General features: G+C 39.0%; 1 protein-coding gene and 1 long non-coding RNA gene across 9 annotated transcripts; both read left to right on the top strand.

Annotated features, from left to right (window-relative positions):
• Positions 1–598: 598 nt before the first annotated feature.
• LOC145307488 (uncharacterized) lies at positions 599–15,863 on the top strand. Of its 7 annotated transcripts, XM_080149939.1 has the most exons (12): positions 599–815; positions 1,287–1,361; positions 1,884–1,954; positions 2,151–2,205; positions 2,985–3,038; positions 3,821–3,871; positions 3,971–4,006; positions 4,935–4,980; positions 6,161–6,201; positions 6,861–6,911; positions 14,529–14,573; positions 15,015–15,863. In XM_080149939.1, the coding sequence occupies exons 1-12, from the start codon at positions 615–617 to the stop codon at positions 15,498–15,500; spliced, it is 1,212 nt and encodes a 403-aa protein (XP_080006065.1). In that variant the 5' UTR covers positions 599–614; the 3' UTR covers positions 15,501–15,863. The 7 variants fall into 7 exon arrangements, with proteins under 7 accessions (XP_080006065.1, XP_080006066.1, XP_080006067.1 ...); XM_080149940.1 differs by lacking the exon at positions 3,971–4,006; XM_080149941.1 differs by lacking the exon at positions 6,161–6,201 and having other exon boundaries at positions 4,935–4,979.
• Positions 15,861–20,119, top strand: LOC145307489 (uncharacterized). Of its 2 annotated transcripts, none has more exons than XR_013875503.1 (4): positions 15,861–15,949; positions 17,235–17,299; positions 19,149–19,206; positions 19,951–20,119. It is a non-coding gene; the product is annotated as an uncharacterized LOC145307489 (long non-coding RNA). The 2 variants fall into 2 exon arrangements; XR_013875502.1 differs by lacking the exon at positions 19,951–20,119 and adding an exon at positions 19,570–19,601.
• Positions 20,120–20,528: the final 409 nt, after the last annotated feature.

Raw genomic sequence — 20,528 nt, 5'->3', positions numbered from 1 at the left:
TTACAGCCGTTTGAAATTTTTAAGTAAAAAAGGACCTAAAAACAAAGGTTATTAAATAAAAGGGTGAAGGAAGCGGAAATTGACTTTGACTTACTTAAGGGCGGAAATTCATTATCAAAAAATTAAGCCCTCTAGCTTTTATAGGAACTGAGATAATAGGGGGGGGGGGGCGTGAACGCCCCCCACCCCCGACCGATTAAGGTGTGGCAAGGGGCCCGACTGTTAAGGGTTAATAATAATTCAAGAATATTTTTGTACACTATACAATTTGTTGTTAGGCAATGATTATATTTGGGAAGTCAGTAAGGATTATCATATTTGGAAGTCAAGTTAAACAGATTTTATTATTATTTTTAAGTTTTTTTTTGTAAAATTGCTGACACACATACAACAACATACTAGATAAACATAAGATTGTTTTAAATGATCATAAATTTTAAACTTAATACTTGGACTTCTCTCCTCCTTCCCATATTAATTAGAATGAAAAATTTGATAAATTTTTTATGTTAGGGCTTTAAGAATTATGAAAATAATGATAACTTGAGATTAAATAGTAGACGATATGTACATATTTATGCTATTTAATTTCAGATTTTGTAATTTGCCAAAGAATGAAAACATTTGTTCTCATTCTTGTAAATGTTTACATGGTGCATGGGTATGGGTATGGGGAATGTTTTCCAGAGATGGTAAACAAGACCTATCTCCACCTACCCCCACAGAATGGTCCACCAGTTCTTAACACTCCATCCAATGAAGAGTGCTTTCAACATTGTGTGGAAGATGTAAAGTGTATAGCTTATACATTTAAGGTAAATTTGAGACTTTTGTTTAAATTTCAGGCTTGGACTTTATAAATTTCCTTAACCCTTAAAAGACAGACCTATTTCTGCACTTTAATCAGTTTGGGGGGGATGGGGGGGGGGATCCTTGATAACTCAACCGGATCATGTGAAGGAAACGAAGTTGCGGGTTTCACCATATTTTCACAGTACCTTTTCTCCTATTTCTAGCCCCTGTGAAGGGTCTAACCCTGCAGGGCAACGACCTAACCTAACCCAAAATAAGCTTTCAAAAGCTACTGTAAAAATAAGATGAAACCCGCAACTTTGTTTCCTTCACATGACCCAGCTAACCTACTTACAAGAAGAACTAGCCCCTCTTTTTATTTTTAAATTTTCTTTCCTCGTCTAGGCACCAAAAAATGATTCTGTTGATTGATTAGGTAAAAATCTATGAATATTATAAAATGCGACAAATTTAAAAAACAATATTTATTTTAGTATGATTCCTTGGAATGCAGCCTTTTCCACTTGATGCCAGATACTGAATTACCAGAGAAGGAAATTCCATGTCAGGTAAAAATAAAATATCAACTTTAACACTAATTTTACTAAAACAAATACACATTATATTATATACTGATTAAAAAAACAACTTTTGTTAAATATACTGTTTGTGCTTGTTTTAATAAATTAAGTAAAAAATATAAGACATTATGAACCAAAAACATATTTTTTTATAAAAAAAAAGGTGGGAAGAGGGGTTGTAAAATAAAATGGTCCATTGACATATATAATATATTTGGTATAAATGGAAGCTACTAAATTTCATATTTCTTTTATTTAAAAAAAATATATAATCCAATCCTATGTACTAAAGTAATCTATAAGTCTTATAAGATCTTAAGAACACTGGTCTGATTGTACCACAGTTTAAAAAGAGTTTATTTTTGGTCCAGGGATGGTTTTAGGCTATTTGGAAGGACTCTACCAAGAAAAAGTTCTACAACCTTCATGTCACAAAGACTTGGCTAGGCTAGGTGCCAATTCTTGGATTTATTTTAATTTCTACATATTTATATTATCCAATTGTTTTAGAGCCATTGCTTCACCAGATACCTAGCATTACCACATTGGTGCAAGGATATATCCAATGATACACCAATCTAGTGAGTCATTTATTTTATTAGCACTGTTACTATTTATTACTAACAACCAGACAATCAACCCTTTGTTAGCATACCCTTTGTGCAATTGATTATTGAAATTGAGGCTGAAATTTTTGTGAAGAATTTTTTAAAATCATGGCTCATATTTGAAGAGGGGGGAGGGGTGGAATTGAACACCTCATTTGCATTTTTTCAGTCACAGTCTTCTAACAAGTTTTGGTGCCCTGTGTAAAAATCAACTAAAAATGCAGGTATCACTAAATCATTATTCTTTTAATTTAATTTGGGGTGATTTATCTTGGGAGATTGAAGGTACTTTTTACCTTCCTTATATTAATAAGATACACTTTTATGTAAAAATATAGAAAGATAGACATCCTATTTATTTGATAATAAGTGTTTTTAAACACAAAACTTGATAATATATCATATCCTTTCTTGATAACCTTTAAAACTTTATCAGCTAAAATTATACAATTTTACACAATCCTTATAATAAAGTAAAAGGATGTTTATCTGTCTGTCTGTTTGTACTGAAGGATCTCGATAACTGCTGAACCGATCGGGTTATCCCTAACAGGGTAGCTTCTTATAGGTCCCTTGAAGGTTTATAACTATTTTGGGGGAGGGTACCACCAACCTCCCAAGAGAAATCTCTCCTAGAAGAAAATCACCCCTATTAAAATTTTTTTGTTATTTGTTTAACTAAAATTTACAAAAATAGGGAGGCACCCCCCCCCAAAAAAAAAAAAAAAACCCTGCAAAATTTTAAATTTTTTTATTTTTCTTTTATAATCTGAAAGTGCCCCTAGAGGCCTCTAGAGGCGTAGCCTCTAGTATATATATATATATATATATATTGAAGGTGTAGTTTTAACCCTTAACGGTCGAGTGGGGGGCATTGAACGCCCCCCCCCTCATGTTTTTTCTATCTCATTTTCCATGTGTGAAAGATAAACCCCCCCCCCCTGACTGATTAAGGTGCGGCAAGGGGCCCGACTGTTAAGGGTTAATAATGATATCTATTTAGATGGAATTCAACAGAACAAAAGAGTTTATTGATAAAATGGAAACAAATCACAAGGTAATTAGGATTAGCTAATATATTATGATTAGAGCTTAGTTTTTATGGTGTTAATTGTTAATTGTTGCTTTAATCTAGGTTAAGTTAGGTAAGATTGGGTAAGTTAAGCCCAGCAGGATTAGGTGATGCTGTGAGTATTGGTGCAAAAAATATGATGTAACAAAAAAAATTAGCCAATGAGAGGCCACTATAAATTTTACCATTGGACAATAACGGCCTCTCATTGGCTAATTTTTTTTGTTACGTCATATTTTTTGCACCAATACTCACAGCATCGGATTAGGTCACTACAAGTATAGGCCATCATCAAGACTATTTCAAATTTATTTCAAAAATAAGGGATGGAGAGGTTACTGTGCTTGTCTCAAAATATTCAGTTTAAACAAACAACTGAAAATAACATAATCATTACATAAATTTAACCCTTAACAGTCGGAGGGGGGGGGGGGGGGGTTCAACGCCCCTCCCTCCGGTTTTTTCTATCTCATTTTCTGTGTGTGAAAGATAAAGAGCCCAAACTGCGTGACTTTTTAAGTAGGGTTATGACACATAACTGAGAGTTGGAACTTTTTGAATATCACCATCCTGGCGGGCACAGGATGCCATACAGGCCCTTTGTTGGAACTTCTTATCAATCAGAGCTGTTATTGTATACTGTATCAAATCTTTTATAATTTTTAATTTTTCCAACAAAGTTTTTAGCTGTTTGGGTGATTATACCAATATGGATAATATTATTAAACAATTAATTGCCAAAACCCATGACAATTAAGCTTTTTTAGGATAAAATAGGAACTCTAGAGAACAGGATTAATGACTTGGAACAATATAAGGTATTATAACCTTTACAGTAGATTTTTAAAAAATTACATGAATTTCCAAAAATTTGTCCTTTACATTTACAAAATATAAAAGTAAAATTCTTACTCTAGGATAAAATGGAGGACAAGATTGATGCTATGGTTAAGGTGAGATATTTTCAATTTCAAAACAAGCATGGAATGTTATATAAAGCCTAGTATTTGTCAGTATTTATTTCTTTGTTTTGTACATCTATTTTAAAAAACATTTGTATTAATTTTTTATATCTTTTCTATTTGTGTAAAATTCTTGCTCAAAGATCATTTTTTTAAATAGTTATGTCTGGCTTATTTTGATTATGCCAAAACTGCTCTAAATTATCTCAGAGTGTCTACTGCTGATATCTCAGGTGTATAAAATAGTTATAGTAGGAGCATGCAAGGTCCAAAATATGCACAGATAGAACTTTATGCACAGATAGAACTTTCAGACAAGGTTTAAGCAATTAAAGGGTTGGTTATCTGAAGGGCACATGACCATATAATCATGCACTTTTAAATAGAAATGTTTGGATCTACTGCAGTTCACGGTAAAATATTGCTGGTAAGCAATATTTCCAAAAATCTATGAATTTTAAAGGCTGCTAGCTGCCAAACGGCTGAACGTACAGATCATGCCCGCACACTGTTATAAGCGGCATAAGAAGGCCTACAAATAATCTGGAATAGCTATAAATCAATAATGCATAAATATCTCGCAGTGCAGAGAAATGCGCAAAAAAGACCTATTTTATGCGTTTTTTCTTCAGTGAAGCTTTCCCTGTGCATAATTGGATCTTGGCTATTCCAGATTATTTGTAGGCCTTATTATACCGCTTAAAATGGTGTGCGGGTATGATCTGTACGTTCAGCCGTTTGGCAGCTAGCAGCCTTTAAAATACATAGATTTTTGGAAATATTGCTTACCAGCAATATTTTACCGTGAACTGCAGTAGATCCAAATGTTTAGTTAAGAGATACATCAAAATAAGATATTATTCTGGTTCCTGTCCTCCATAGGTAATGAAAAGTAAAACTAACTATTAATCTTATTTAGGATAGAATAAGAAAACTGGAGGACAAGATTGATGCTATGGATAAGGTGAGATGTTTCCAATTTCAAAATAAACATGGTATGTTCTATAAAGCGTAGCATATGACATTTTTCATTTCACTCTGCTTTGAAAATTTCTTATGAATTCCCAGAAATGTGTACTTTGCATGTACACAAACCATACTTCATTGTTTAAGACAGAATCCAAAATTTCAAACTGTCCCTTTATTTACTAAGTATATTTGCGATAACTCTTATTTAGTAGATTCTTCCAATTTTTAACATTTACAAAACAACCTGCTTTATTACTTTAAGATCCAAGTCAGATCTATATAGGATATAAATGTCTATAAATGAGCTCAAGTTTTCCAAAAATAAATGTTTAAAATTCATAGTGCTCCAATAATCCATAATAAACTCTCATTGACCAGAATGATAAGACCCATTATTTTACTGTATGAAGAATAAATTCATTTTTTTTATTTCCTGTTGCTATTTGAATTATATTGAAGTATTAAATTTCTATCCATAAAACAGAAAATTTAAATTAATAATATAGTAAATAAAAGAAAACTTTTAAAATAATTTGATTGTGGCGACACTTCCTTTTGTGTGTTCAAATATTAAAACAAAAATTTCAATCATATTAACCCTTTGGTGATGGTAATGTGAAAAAAATATAATTGGAAAAAATCTTTTTAAAATCAGTTAAATTATTAAATATTTACTTCTTTCTTTTAGAATGGCGGGAGAGGAAAATTGATTTATTGAGAAATAGATAAATTTATATGTACTCATAGAAAACTAGCCAATAGTGAGATAGTTTTATCAAGCCAACTCTAGTATTTGATATCTAACACATTAATCAATCTGTTTCCTCTTTTGCTTAGTAATCAGAGGTGGATACTTAAAAACCTTTTACATCACTAAAAATTCTGTGCCTCACTAAAATTAGTGAGGCTTGCTATAAATTTAGAGGGGATAATTTTAACTCACTATTTCACTATTTTAGTGAGGCAGTAAGCCAAAAATTATTTTTAAGAATTCACCTCAGTTTGATAAAATAGCAAAATTTTAGCAAAAAATAGAACTTCTTTCTTTATTAGGGAAAAACAAATTAAAATTTGATATCCCCAATATTATCCATCTAGGGATAAATACAAGATATCAGAAAATGAACAAAAACTTATTTTATCTCATTGAAGCCACTCTCTGTTTTTATTTTTTGGATAAGATAAGAACTCTAGAGAAAAAGATGGAGCAATTTAAGGTATTATCCTTTAAAGTAACAGGATGTCATCATATATATTGCATAAATGAGATGTGCAAAAAAAAGTAATCAGAATACCTGTAAAAAAATCATATTTTCTTGTTGTTATATTATATGTTTCAATAAAAATATTGCTTATTTTATCAATTTATAATTAGTGGTTTAAAGCAAAGTTAATGTTAAAAGTTTGCTTAAATATTATGAAAATAGTCTTATGCTTCACAAAAATTAGTTTCGCAAAAAAGAAAAAAAGGCAATCAACTGCATGTTTTTATGATCCAGAAAAAATTTACATTTATTAAAAATCAGCAAAAAAAGGCTGGTTTCTTTTTATTAAAGTTTATAAGACATTGTTATGCTCTCTATAATTAGATGAGAATAGTTATATTTATTTCACTGTATCATAATTTCATAAACAGCTTTTTGCTGCTATAATTAATGTATAATTATGATTAGAGAAAACTGGATATAATACGTTGCTATACATAATTTTTCAGTATGACTGAGAACTGGTTCTAATCCACGGATATTAATCAGTATCAAAATGATACTTGAAATTTTTTCCTGTACACTGTTTGAAATGGATGCTGTCATCATAGGTTTTAAAACATAACCTTTTAATTATTTTCATAAATACATGACAAATAAACATATTTTAGGGCACTGTCGGAAATCTTGATAGCAAGATTAATGATCTAGAGTTGGGCAAGGTAAATAAATTTTATTTATAAAATCTTAATGAGGTTTGGTTGGTTAATCTACTAAAATTGTTGTACTAATTGACTACAGATATCTTAAGCTAGCTGTACGGGTAGTTTATCCTGTAACGTTAAACTGTTTTTGAAACATTTTTTTAAAGGGATTTCAAAAATATTCTCTGACACTTATAGAATCATACTGCCGAGTTAAAGAAAAGAATGAAAATCCCACTTAAATTTTTGGGGGAATTTATGTTTTTTTTTTATTTACTTATAAAGTACTTTTTACTAAATTCTTTTGTGTCTTTTCTTTTTTGGGTAAAATTTAAGTCTCTGGGTTTAAGGCTATTTTGCAATATGCTAGGGGTAAAACACTAAATTGAATAAAAGTATAACCATGAATGTTGTCGGGAAAGTGATTGGTTCAAATCTTGGTTCATTACAGCGTTAAAACTAAAGATATTCAAAGAGTGTCTATGTGGTATCCGCCTAGGTTAAATGGCAGACACCCGAGTTCAAATGACTACGGCAGTGCGAACAGACGTGGACACATATATTATAGAGAAGCTACGCTTCTCTAGCAATCACTAAGTAACAAACAGAGTCTATTCAGTTGTTCCTTTATTCAGGGTCTAAGGTTTACTAAAGTTATATACAACAAACAATAAATACACAGATTGGAATAAGTAATCATAAACAGAATCAATATAAATACATATACAATAATCAGTTTGGGCAATAATGATCCCCCATCCCTGGAAAGGGTGGGGGGAATTAACAATACAGCTTAACCATAATAAGGCTGTCAAAATCTATCATTAATTTTAGGCATAGGGAGGGGGTCGGCTGACCCCTTCCCCAGTACTCGGGGGAGGGCCCTCGGCCCTTCTCCGAACCAAGGTCAGGGTTGCCATAGACATGGCTCACGGCTGCCGAATACCACAACTCTCCCCTCGGAAGGCTGGGAGGGGGTTTCCCTGCCAGACTTCCGACAGTGGTTGAGGCCTTCGGCCCGCTCATTAGGGGCTATTATATACAAGAGATAATGATTCAATGGAATCCTAGTGGTGATTTTCAGGGCTGATGGGCCCCCAACGTGGGATAGAAGGTAGAGGCTGGCTTTTGTTGGACACGTAGCTCGGCGCCAGCGGGTGTCAGGTTGGCATGGGGCGCAGCCGCTGCGGGACCGGTCAGCAACAGGGCATTCTGGTTGTTGTTGGCAGCGGCTGGGGCACTGGCTACCAGGTTGACCGTCTGGGCGACAGCCTGGCCTCCCGAGGGGCCGCGGGGCTTTCCAGAGTGTGGCCCAGGCCTGCCTGGGCGGTCATTTCCACTATCGGCTGATTGCATGGATACCATCTCCTTGGCTGCTTCCCGGCCAATAGGAATGGCATCCCAGTCCACTGAAAAGTCCCGGGACTTGGCATGGGTGAGCCTGGCTCTGGCCAAGGCCTTGCGATACAAGGATGGGTGGTACAGGAATACTTGTGACATCGCAGCTCAGGGCGGTTCAGGGCGGCTCGTACACCTCCTTGTGCGGCTGCCAGGGAGATGATGGTTAAGTCTCCCAGCAGCTTGAGGATCAACAAAAGCAGACACAGTATGGCTGCGCCATCTCCCCACTCGTGAATAGCCTGTCTGAACCCAGCCCAGACATCCAGGGTTGCTTCTCCTTCCTCCGCCAGTCGGTCAATATCGTAGGACATGATCCCATGGTCTCCGGTGGCTGAACAGCTGCCTTGCTGGACGCATGAGCCATACGACAGGCCGGTCAGCATGGCGGCCTTATACGCTGGAAACGCTAGTAGCTGCTGCCAGTCGTTCAGCTCGGCCTGCGAATACAATCCTCCCGAGCTGAAGTCATCCAAGGGCTCGGTCAGCAGCTGCTTGGGTGTATCCAGCGGGGGCGGCCTCTTCTTAGGTGCAGGAGTTAGCTCTATCCATCCTTCCTCAGCGTGTACAGTTAGGGGGTAGGTGGAGGAGCAGGGAATTTTGGTGGCGTGGCCACTATACACCTTTGTCACGGCATCTACAAATCCTGTGGGCTCCACCGGCACCTTGTCCCAACATTCATTGCTCTCCCTGACCACGTACTTATTACGTTGGCAGGTAAGCTGGAGCAATACATCTCCCCTCAAAACAGAGAACGTGCTCCCCTGGACGCGCACCGGATGGGCCGGGTCTAGCTGCTGGAGCTTCCAGCAATTGGCCGCTACTTCTTCTGCTGCTGCGCTTCTCATTCGAGTTTCCAGGGTAAATCCGATGTAACCTGCATGTATCTGGGCCTGGAGGGGGACATCCACGTCCCTGGCCGATACTCTGGGCAAGGCTGCCGCGGCCGGGTCGGCTGCCACGAACAATGCTGGGTGGTTGGTGGCATGGGCCTCAAAGTCGCAGTTCACTATTGAGGTGGGGGTAGTCATGTTGATGAAGAATTGGGCTTGATGGTCAACCAGGAACACATCCATCACCAGGCTGGGCTGGAGGCTGCGGATCAGCCTCAAGGGGCAATCTCTCCCCAGGTGGTCCCACACGTATGTGGCCTCTCCAGTGATACAGGACAGCTCGGAATGGGGACACTCTAGGGTCAGGTGGTCAGACTGGGACTCCACCCGTCCATTCTCGACTACGTAGGTCTCTTCCTTGACCAGCAGCCGTCGCTCCTGGAGCACTAATTCATTTCGGTACAGCTGGCCTTCGAAATGGACGTCCTCCCCTTCACAACCCACCCCCTCAGGGCTGTTGACCAATGCGCCCACCATATCGAGGGTAAAGAACAGGGGGTGGTTCAGCTGAAACGTCAATGGCTGGGTCTTGCCTGGCAGAGTGTAGACTCGGTTCCGGGCCAGGTCTCGGCACGTTTCTGGGTCAATCTTGGTTGGCCGCATGAGGGTGGGGACCGAGGTCACCTTGAGGTGGCCCCAGACTCCACACCTAAATGTCCACTGGGACACTGCGAGTTGACAGCTATATCCAGTGGTCTCCCGAATCTTGACTTGCTGCAGGACATGTATCTCATGGCCCAAGGGCACCTCCTGGTGTAGCGGCTCCTTGCTACACATCTGCTCCTTGTTGTAGGCGGTGACATGGGTGGGGTTGGCACAGTCCCACCCTACCAAGACATAGCTAGTTGTAGGCCACACAGCTGCTAGCAGTAGGCCCCACAGGACCATCCACCAATGTGAGAATCTACCAGACAGCCATTGACCTCGCGCACGCATCTGGGGATCCTCGGCTCGGGCCACAACTGCTTCTTGGGGCTGGACACTGCTAGGCTGCTCCTGGCTAGATATAAATTTCCATTGAGTGTTATCTTTGGACGCCCGGGGCGTCCCAATACCCTCCCCAATGACAGACTGACAAGCGACTGGCGCCTGTCTGGGTGTCGGCTCCCCTAGCCCCAAGTTGTCCCTTCCCTCGTCCATGGCATGCCCAGTGGCATGGGGCTGGAGTGCGTGTGGCACAGGCTCGCCCTGTATTACATCCCTCCCCTGCCCTAGGAACTCAGGTGCATGTGGCACAGGCAAGTCCTGATAACCCCAAATCTCAATCTCCCCAGCCTCTGGTGCGGGAGGCACAGGCAAGGCTGGAGGGTTACAATACTTTGGATACAATACATTTGTCAATACTTTGGCTCAGTTGAGGATGGTGGACAGCTGGACTCTCTCTGCTGGCAGGGGGCGCTGGATGGTGTATAGCTGGACTCTCCCTGCTGGCTGGTGGCGCTGGATGATGGATAGCTGGACTCTCCCTGCTGGCTGGTGGCGCGGGCTGACTGGGGGTGACGGATGTCACACCTCCCTCTGGGGCTGCAGGCTCATTCCAGGGTCCAAGTATCTCAGTGGCGGCGACGGTTGTCGCCCCAGGCACCAGTGTGGGGGCGCTGGATAGCACCCCCCAGTCCTCGCAGGTGGTGGCGGCGGTTGCCACCCCAGACATCAGCTTGGGGGTGGGGGGGCGCACCCTTCCCACGTGGCGACGCCGGATGGCGCCCCATACATCGACTCCGATGCGCTGGCTAGCGCCTCTCGCCTCTCTCGCTCAGCGGCCGCCAGGGCCTCCCCGTACACTGTCTCGGTGGCGCTGGGTAGCGCCCCTCCGCTCTTGCTGGGTAGACTCGGTCTGGCAGGCCCCATCATGTTGAGGCTGAAGGGTTGAGGCCTCAGGACTTCTGGCTCCGCAATGTTGGTTGGCTGCACGAACTTCGGTCCCAAGTGGTTGAGGCTGAAGCCCAGGCCAACCCAGTTGGGTTCAGCCGCTCCTCCCAGCACGTTGATCCTAGCTGGGATGGTCCCAAACTGCGGCATTCCTTCGGATTGGCCCGCTGCGCTGGGGGCGGCTGCTTGCTGGAGTGTTGCTGGGGGCGCGTTTCCTTCCATGTTGGCTACTCTGCTGGGCTTTCCTGAGTGAGCGCCCTTGTCAGCTATGCGTCTCCGGTCGGCTACCTGGTCCCAGTCAGCCTTGCACTCGGCTGCCGTATGGCCTGCGTAATGGCAACGTTCACATTTTGCAGGACGGTCACGGCGTGGCTGGGTGCGTCTCTCTTCTAGGCTGACCTCCATAGGTGTAGTACAATCTCTGACTCGGTGGCCCTTCCCATGGCAGCGATGGCAGCGGCCTGGAATCTTGTCGTCTGGTGCAACCTTCCCCATCTGGTGGAGACCCAGAGCCAAGGCGCCAATCTCCATTGGCTCCGACTCATCGTATTGGTGCAACTGGACGCTGGCCGATCCCGTGAGCCCATCGGTGGCGTCCACTAGGCACACACCCTCCTTCAGCTGCTTGGTGATCATGGTCATGGTAAACATGGCTCGCCTCGTGTACTCAGGTACCGAGGCGATCTCATGACCCATCATAACGCGTTTCACATTAGCATTACGAATGCCGCGATTTAGTTCATCTATCAATAACTCCAGGTCTTCATGGCTGTAGGCCTCCCGGTACAGCGCACACTTTGTGGATATGTAGGCTTGTATAGGCTCTGTCGAGTGCTGCCTGTAGTCTCTGAAGGCTTGCTTCAGGGTCTGAGACTCATAGGCTGGACGAAATAACATTTCACACTCGGCCATGACTTGTTCGTATGTCAAGGCTTGGCCTGCCTCTCCAAACAGATGAGAGGCCATCTCCGCCGCTTGCCCCGCCAGGGATAGTAAAAGGGCGTTGCGGCGGTTCAGTGTGTCATGGGGGGGCACACGGTAAGCCGCCCATGACATTTCTAGTCTCCGGATGTGGGAATTCCAGGATTGCTTGGGCGGTCCTCGGTACTCCAGCAGGTTACTCAGCATCAGCTTGCGGTACTCGGCCGGAGCCGGCTGGGGATCGTCCTGGAGCCATCCTTGGAGCTGGTCGCCTCCTTGCGCTTGTGGCTGCTCCATCGGGTCAAAGGTTCAGCGGCGGGACACTAAGTTTTAAGTCAATACTATCGGTGGTTTACACTTATGGCTTTCTAGCCTAGCAGCCAACACTGTTTATCACTAGGTTGGTAGTTTAAACTACAAAGATCTAAAATAGGTGTACACTAGAATACTTGTCACTAGCTTCTGAGCTTTAAGGTAGGCTGGTAGGTGTAGATAGTTGTTGAGGGTCTGAATTGCTGTCAGGAACTGATTTGGTTTTCCTTATCACACTATAGATAGGAGGGAGGAGCTTGCAAGTCCTTTTTGCTAAAAATATCTCTGTTGTATGCTATGGAGTAGCTCCGCTCCTGTGTGTGTGTGTGTGCGTGGAATCTCCTTTTCTTGCAACGCGCCTACGCGCCGTCAGATTGCGCACACAGGTAAAATGCGCATCTATTCCTCAATCTGCTCTCTCATTGGTCCGCTTTATCTCCTTCGTCCGTTGAATTTTTGTTGCGTCCCAAGCTCCGCTGCGCAACCCGTGAATTGCGCTCTGTTCTCCCGGTCGCTATCTCCGCACCGTGGACGGACTTATTCAAGTGTGGGGAGAAGGGGGAGTGCGTGAGGGGACGGGGTAAAGCCGTCCGTTCCCCCCTATGGGGAGGGGGGTGCTGCAGGTTTGAAGTGACTGGGTGGTGAGGTAATTGTGCCTCTTCCTTAATCCTGGGCTTATTGTTATGTCACCTCAATTGTATTTGCTTCAATTTATGGTGGGCCCCTCCCCTTCCGTTGGGATAAGGGGGTGTATTTGTCGTGCTGAAGGCTTGGGGTCAGATTGTTTACCAATGCATTGTTATATTACATCTAGGTTCTATTTTTGGCTTTATCACAATACACAACAAATTTGTTTACCAAGCCTTGCCCATAAATCTATTGTTCAGCTTTCACACCAGGGTGGTAATCCATAAAATCTGATATAATATCTGTTTTTCTAGATGGGTGGCTGCGCTGTAGCCTCTCAGGATACTTGGGGTTAACGTAGTTTTTCTTCTGCTTGGTACACTACACTCGTATTTTCGCTCACAGCTCGCAGCTATTTGGCTTGTTTCAGCCCGTTGGCGGCAGGGAATGTCCCGTCCTGCAGCGCCGTGTATCCGAATCCGGCTGGTGGCAGCAGGGAATTCCCTTCCTGCAGCGCCGCTGGTTCGGATCCTGCTATCTCTTGCAGTAAATGTTGGCCTATTTTCAGCCGTTTGCACTTATTTGGCCTGTTTCAGCCCGTCCGCAGGCCTGTTTCAGCCCTTGAGCGCTCAATCTTCCGTTAGATGTCGGCGCTTCTCGCGGTTCTCCGGCAAGTTTCGCTGCTCTCCGCAGTCTCTCGTCCGATTTCGCTACTCTCCGCAGCTCGGGTTCCGCCACACTTAGTGGTCTTTCGCTAGGTTTCGCTTCCACAACTGCCGGATACAGAGTTAGACCTTGCTATCCAGGGTGGGTAATTCAGGTTGCTTGTGTCAGTTTAGCCAGTTTCACTGCTGGGAGTACCTTAGCCTCAGCTGCGCGTCTGCTCTACACTTGTGGTTTGCCGTAATCTCACACAGCTGTCACCAAAAGTTGTGGTATCCGCCTAGGTTAAATGGCAGACACCCGAGTTCAAATGACTACGGCAGTGCGAACAGACGTGGACACATATATTATAGAGAAGCTACGCTTCTCTAGCAATCACTAAGTAACAAACAGAGTCTATTCAGTTGTTCCTTTATTCAGGGTCTAAGGTTTACTAAAGTTATATACAACAAACAATAAATACACAGATTGGAATAAGTAATCATAAACAGAATCAATATAAATACATATACAATAATCAGTTTGGGCAATAATGATCCCCCATCCCTGGAAAGGGTGGGGGGAATTAACAATACAGCTTAACCATAATAAGGCTGTCAAAATCTATCATTAATTTTAGGCATAGGGAGGGGGTCGGCTGACCCCTTCCCCAGTACTCGGGGGAGGGCCCTCGGCCCTTCTCCGAACCAAGGTCAGGGTTGCCATAGACATGGCTCACGGCTGCCGAATACCACATCTACTCTGCTGATATCTCAGGTGTGTGGCATAAAATTGTTATAATCAGAGCATCCAAGCAGGCACAGCACATTACTATGCACATATAGTACTTTCAGACAGGGGTCAAGCAATTAAAGGGTCCATATAATCATGCACATCCAAAAAAGGAAAATTTGGATAAACATAAGATATTGTTATGTCTCCTGTCCTCTATATCTATCTATTACTTTAGGATAAAATGAGAAAATTGGAGGAAAAGATTGATGCTATGGATAAGGTGAGATATATTTTACTTCAACACAAACATGGTATGTTCTATAAGCATTTGCAGTTTTCCTGTATAATTTTATGAAACAAAATTGATGATTGGGGAAAGGATTCATCTCACTGTTGGAAAATTGTTTCAGAAATCTGTTTATTAAATATAAAGCTTTTTAGGGTGAAGCTAAAGATATCAAAATTACTAGTTTGAAGAAAAAAAATTAGATAAGGTACAGGAAGTGTTTCAGTAAGGAACCCAGTAAAAGTGTCTGACTATGACGTCAGAAAAAAATAATAATTAACCAATGAGAGACCGCTATATATTTTACCATTGGTCACTTACAGTGAATACTGGCTTCTCATTGGTTAATTGTTATTTTTTTCTGACGTCATAGTTCGACACTTTTACGAGGTTCTTCAGTAAGAATAATACATTTTTAATATTTATCTATTTAAGGTTGAAACAATCAAGTCTTCTGATGGAGTTTATACAGGAATGACAAGAAATGGAAAGAAACACGGGTTTGGAGAATTTATTGGAGATAATGGTGATTCTTATTTTGGACATTATAAGGATGACGTAAAACATGGTTTAGGCACATATAAGTGGGCAGATGGTAATGATCAGATGTATGTGGGTAATTATGAGAATGGTGAGAGGCATGGTTATGGGGTTTATCTTTATAGGAATGGGAATATGTACAGTGGTCAGTGGGATAATGACAAAAGGACAGGAACAGGCTATTATAATTGGCCAAGTGGGCAGATGTATGTAGGGCAGTGGAAAGATTGGAAGAGAAATGGGAATGGTCAATACTTTTGGTTAGATGGGGATAGATATGCAGGAGAGTGGAAGGATGATAAGAGGCATGGTAGTGGTGTCATGATGAGGTCTGATGGTAGATTAAGAAAAGGTCAGTGGAGGGATGGTAATGAGGTTTAAATAATAAGGTGTATATATGTTGATATGTAATTGTAAAATATATCCTTTTTGTATAGCATAACTTTATCTGTCCCCATGCCCAACTTTGTGAAGATAAAGTTTTGATTAATCATATGCTAAAGGCTATATTGTAAGAAAATATATAATCATCGTTTATAATCATAATGTATTGTATTATTTAAAAAATTACCAAATCCTTACATTTTATACAATGACTTGAAATTGTAAGTTAATTTTTAAATTTTAAATTAAAATGGAAATTGTTTTATTTGGTAATTTTTAATATTATGTCTTAATTTTTCTTATCCTATTAAATCTCTGAAGCATAAAAACTATGAAATAACTATGTATATTTATTTCAGATAGGTGTGAAATATAAAATGTCTGAAAATGAGATGACAGCCTAACTTATAATTTTCTTGGTTTGTAGAAATATTGGGTTAAAACAGGTATTTTATTTCAAAGCCAGTAAGAATATTTGTTGAAATCTGGTTTTACTAGTGTGATAGTATTAGTTTTTCTCTTAATTTAGCCGCAAGCATTTACTATTTTGGCGTAATTATGCAGAAGTAAACTCTGGCATCTCTATTGGGTTTATCTGTTGCTAAATTACTAGAAAAAATATCTTCTACTTATCTAACTATCTTAAGGGACAAGGCATTGGACAATAATTTCATAAACTTCCCAATGATGATAAATAAAAGTAACCCTTATTTGGATTAACAGTTTTGGTTGAAAAGTTTGGACTGTACTGTTTAAAACCGACTAATCAAGTTTATTGCAGTTTTAATGTCAAATTCACACCTGCATTTTTGATAATCTTTTACATATAGAAAAGTAACTCCTGTTCAATGTTGTAGCATTATACCCTTCATTTATTCATCTCTTACTTCCCCCCTTCTCCTTCAGATTAAAATATTAAATGTATGTAACTACTAATAATTTACCTATTTTTAGGGTCGGTCCGTCCATACGTCCGTTTATCCGTCCGTCCATCCGTAACGGATAGCTTTTTTCGTTAATTCAGGCATGTTAGAATTGTCCTATCGCTTTCAAACTATGAATGGTGATTACTTTAGTAGTTAGGTACGATTAAGAAAGCGTAGCAACTCTATAATCATTATCATAATGTCCGTACGTCCATTTTAAACATGTTGATTTTTTTACTTTTTTAACAACAAATTTTTATGTGATCTAATCATCCGATTGATCTGATTTTTGGTATATTGATTCCTTGGACAACAAAGTATAATGTTATAAGCAAAGCAAGTCTACAATCAAGTCCTTAAAATGTAAGTATGTCCATAAACATTATCCTTTATCAAGAAGTTCATCAACAAATTTACTCACAATTAGGCTTTGACTCTCATTCATTTATATTCTGATTATTCAGTTCGGACACTGTACAAGTGTTAATGTTCGTTTGTCCTATTGTTTCAGAGCTTCACTTTTATAGATGTTTTCATCCTTGATTTACATGTAATTACAATAAAGTTTATTTGCAATTATGTCTGTGTCAGCATGTGAACCAATATTTGATGTAAATATTAAACAATCTGACAAGAAATAACACAAATATTTTATAGGAGATCTCAACATTTTTTAGTATTTTAATTGATTTTTTTAAAAACTCAACATATTTGAATAGGTATTTTAGCACAAAACAAGGCATATTTTTAAAAGTCTATCTACAATGCTTATGAGCGCTTGAAATAATCATTCATTCTATTGTAGGTCATTAAAAAACACAGGATATTCAACATTTAAATGAAAAAACAATACAGAGCTATTAATTGCTGGTAAATATACACATTAAGAAGCAACCATTAAAACTGATGAGTTAACTGAGGTCTTAACCCTTAACGGTTGGGGGGGGGGGGGCGTTGAACGCCCCCCCATCCAGTTTTTTCTATCTCATTTTCTGTATGTGAAAGATAAAGAGCCCAAGCTGCTTGACTTTTTAAGTGTGGGTATGAGACATAACTAAGAGTTGAAATTTTTTGAATATCTCCATCCTGGCGGGCACAGGATGCCAGCAAACCTGGCAGGGTCATCCAGGTAAAGAGCAAAAATATTTTTTTTGACTTAAACAAAGCATTTTATCTTACCAAAATACTAAAATATCCTCTAATAGTACATCCTTATATTAAATACAGGTGTTCAAGTCAATTTTAGGTTCCAGGTATGATCCTGAAGGTCCTGATCCTCCAATTCTCCAGAAATCTTTAAAAGGCTCTTGTGGCCGCAATTTTTGACTTAGAGACTTCAAATTTCAAACTTAAGCTTATCTTACATGTCTACATAATGTAATAAATTCTCATAAAGATCCACCGCTGTTTTCCCGCCGACCGCCGACTGCGGCGGCTGGCAGCTGCCAAGTACAGCTGCGGCCCCTGAAATTATATTTTGATATTTCAAATATAAAATTTACATAAAGATAAACATTTTCTGCAAAAAAAATTTTATTCTAGCTTCAAAAATAAAAAAAATTACAGCCGTTTGAAATTTATAAGTAAAAAAGGACCTAAAAACAAAGGTTGTTAAATAAAAGGGTGAAGGAAGCGAAAATTGACCTTGACTTACTTTAGGTCGGAAATTCATCATAACACAGGGGACTTGCACAAAAATTTTTAGCCCTCTAGCTCTAATAGGAACTGAGATAATATGGGGGGACGTTGAACGCCCCCCCCCCCCCCCCCCCCGACTGATTAAGGTGCGGCAAGGGGCCCGACTGTAAGGGGTTAAGGTAGGAATTTTAATCATATTATTTTATTTGAAAATACATCATCCTTGTTATTAAAAGTGAAGCTTTACTATATTTAGTGACTTTTGTGTATGTTTTCATCGTTGTTTTGTTTTATTACCTTACTATAGCGGCTTCGCTTCGCTTTTTTCCTAAAGGCTCAGAGGAGAAATTAAAAAACTTGTTTGCATTTTTTTTAGATGTTTTCTGTATTTTATAACATTTCATAACTTTTTATAACTCTTAAAAATTTCTTTGTCTTTAGCCTTTTTGGGGCTTCGCCCCTACAGGAGAAGAAAAGGTTTCACAATCTTTTAAATTTCATACAACAAAATTTAAAAGAAGAAAAGAAATTTAAAAAAGAAAAAAAAATTCCAAAATATAAAAAAATATAAAAAAGTATAAAAAAATATAAAAATGTATAAAAATATATAAAAACATAAAAAAAGATTTAAAATTAGAAAAAAATAAAAACAAAAATTTTTGTGAGGGAAATTTACATTTTTTGGGGGGTTGGGGGTGTCCCACCCTCCAAGAAAATAGCTTAAAACCACCACAGGACCAATAGGTTTATACCCTGAAGAGTAGAATCCAATAGGTTCAGTGGTTACCGAGATCTTAAGCTTCAGAAGGACGGACGGACGGACGGACAGACATCATTCTACTTTGTATTATAGATAATAAAAATCTGCATATGGATAAATTAGCTAAAATTAAATTTTATGTTTTTCTAGAATGTCCAAAAAAAATTTATTTGAAAATACATCATCCTTGTTAATAAGAGTGAAGCTTTTCTATAATTAGTGACTTTTATGTATATTTTTATCGTTGTTTTGTTTTATTACCTTATAATGAAAATCTGTATAGGGATAAATTAACTTAAATAAAATTTTATGTTTTTCTAGAATGCCCAAAAAAGAAGATCATTTACTTACAAACATATTGTTGTACCTGAGGTATAAGGTAGGAATGTTAACCATATTAGTTTATTTGAATATACATCATCCTTGTTATTAAGAGTAAAGCTTTTCTATAATTAGTGGCTTTTATGTATGCCTTTATCCTTGTGTTGTTTTATTTCATTATAATGGAAATCTGTATTGGGATAAATTAACTAAAATTAAATTTTATGTTTTTCTAGAATGCCCAAAAAAGAAAATCATATACTTATAAAGCAGATTGTTGAACATGATAGATAATCCTATTATATAAAGTAGTAGGCTTTTTTTTGTCTGTAGCAAAGGATCTCGCTAACCGCTGAACCAATATGGTTCTTCTTTACATTGAAGCTTCTGAAAGGTCCAGGGAAGGTTTTTACTATTTTAGGTACCTCCATCCCATTCTCCTTAAATGCCCCTCTAGTTACTAATAAAGTAAACGAGGCATAGACTTCGTTACCCAGATTTATAAGGAATGTGTTGGGAATGTTTTAAATGTTATTTGATCAACAGGTTAGTCATTATTAATAACACAGCTTCTCTATAATTATGGTGTGTATAAATGGTTGCCACAGGCAACCAAAACTTGGTTAATATTTTTTTTTAATGAAAAATATAAATCTTTATTTGTTTATTAAATAAGTTTTATCAATTATCTACTACTGTAGCAACTCTATTAGAGTTAAGAGGTTGAAACAATTTCTATAAAAGGAGAAATATGAAAATGGTTTCAATCCTCCTTTCTGTATTATTTTGATTATTATTTAAGGAGATGATATGCTAGCAAAGGAATTCATAAGAGATATGCCTACATCCATACATGTTGAATGGTAACAAGTTCTTCCCAAAATTAAAATGTATTTTGTAAATAAAATTTGATAATTTATTTTTTATATAATAACCAATTTAATGAAATTTTTGATAAATATATCAATTAACGCCAAACTTTTTTTTATATTAGTATCAATAATATGTAGTTACTTAAGGCGGCATTATAAAATTATCCCGCTATTGGCTAGTTTGAATATTAATCTTTTTCTTACATTGTCCACAATGTTACAACAAACATAGATTACTTCGACTTTAGTTTCATTTTTTCATCATTTCTTAACCCTTACAGATCGGGGGGGGGGGGTCATATTGCCCCCCCCCCCTTTTTTTTCAATGTCATTTTTTTGTAGGCAAGATAGAGAGTTGTGACTTCATGACTTTTTAAGTTTAGTAATTATACGTCCTCAAGAGTTGATTTTATTAGGATATCTGGTCTGTGTCGGTCGTGGTGTCCAGTCAAAGTCGGTTGGGTAGCAACAAAATTAAAAAAAAATTCTAAATAATTCTTAATTTCTA

Source organism: Acartia tonsa, chromosome 15 (genome assembly GCF_053477335.1).
Source record: "Acartia tonsa isolate MP-2025a chromosome 15, ASM5347733v1, whole genome shotgun sequence".
NCBI classification, from domain to species: domain Eukaryota; kingdom Metazoa; phylum Arthropoda; class Copepoda; order Calanoida; family Acartiidae; genus Acartia; species Acartia tonsa.
Note: the sequence above shows the minus strand (reverse complement) of the source record. Positions and strands in the feature narration are given on the sequence as shown.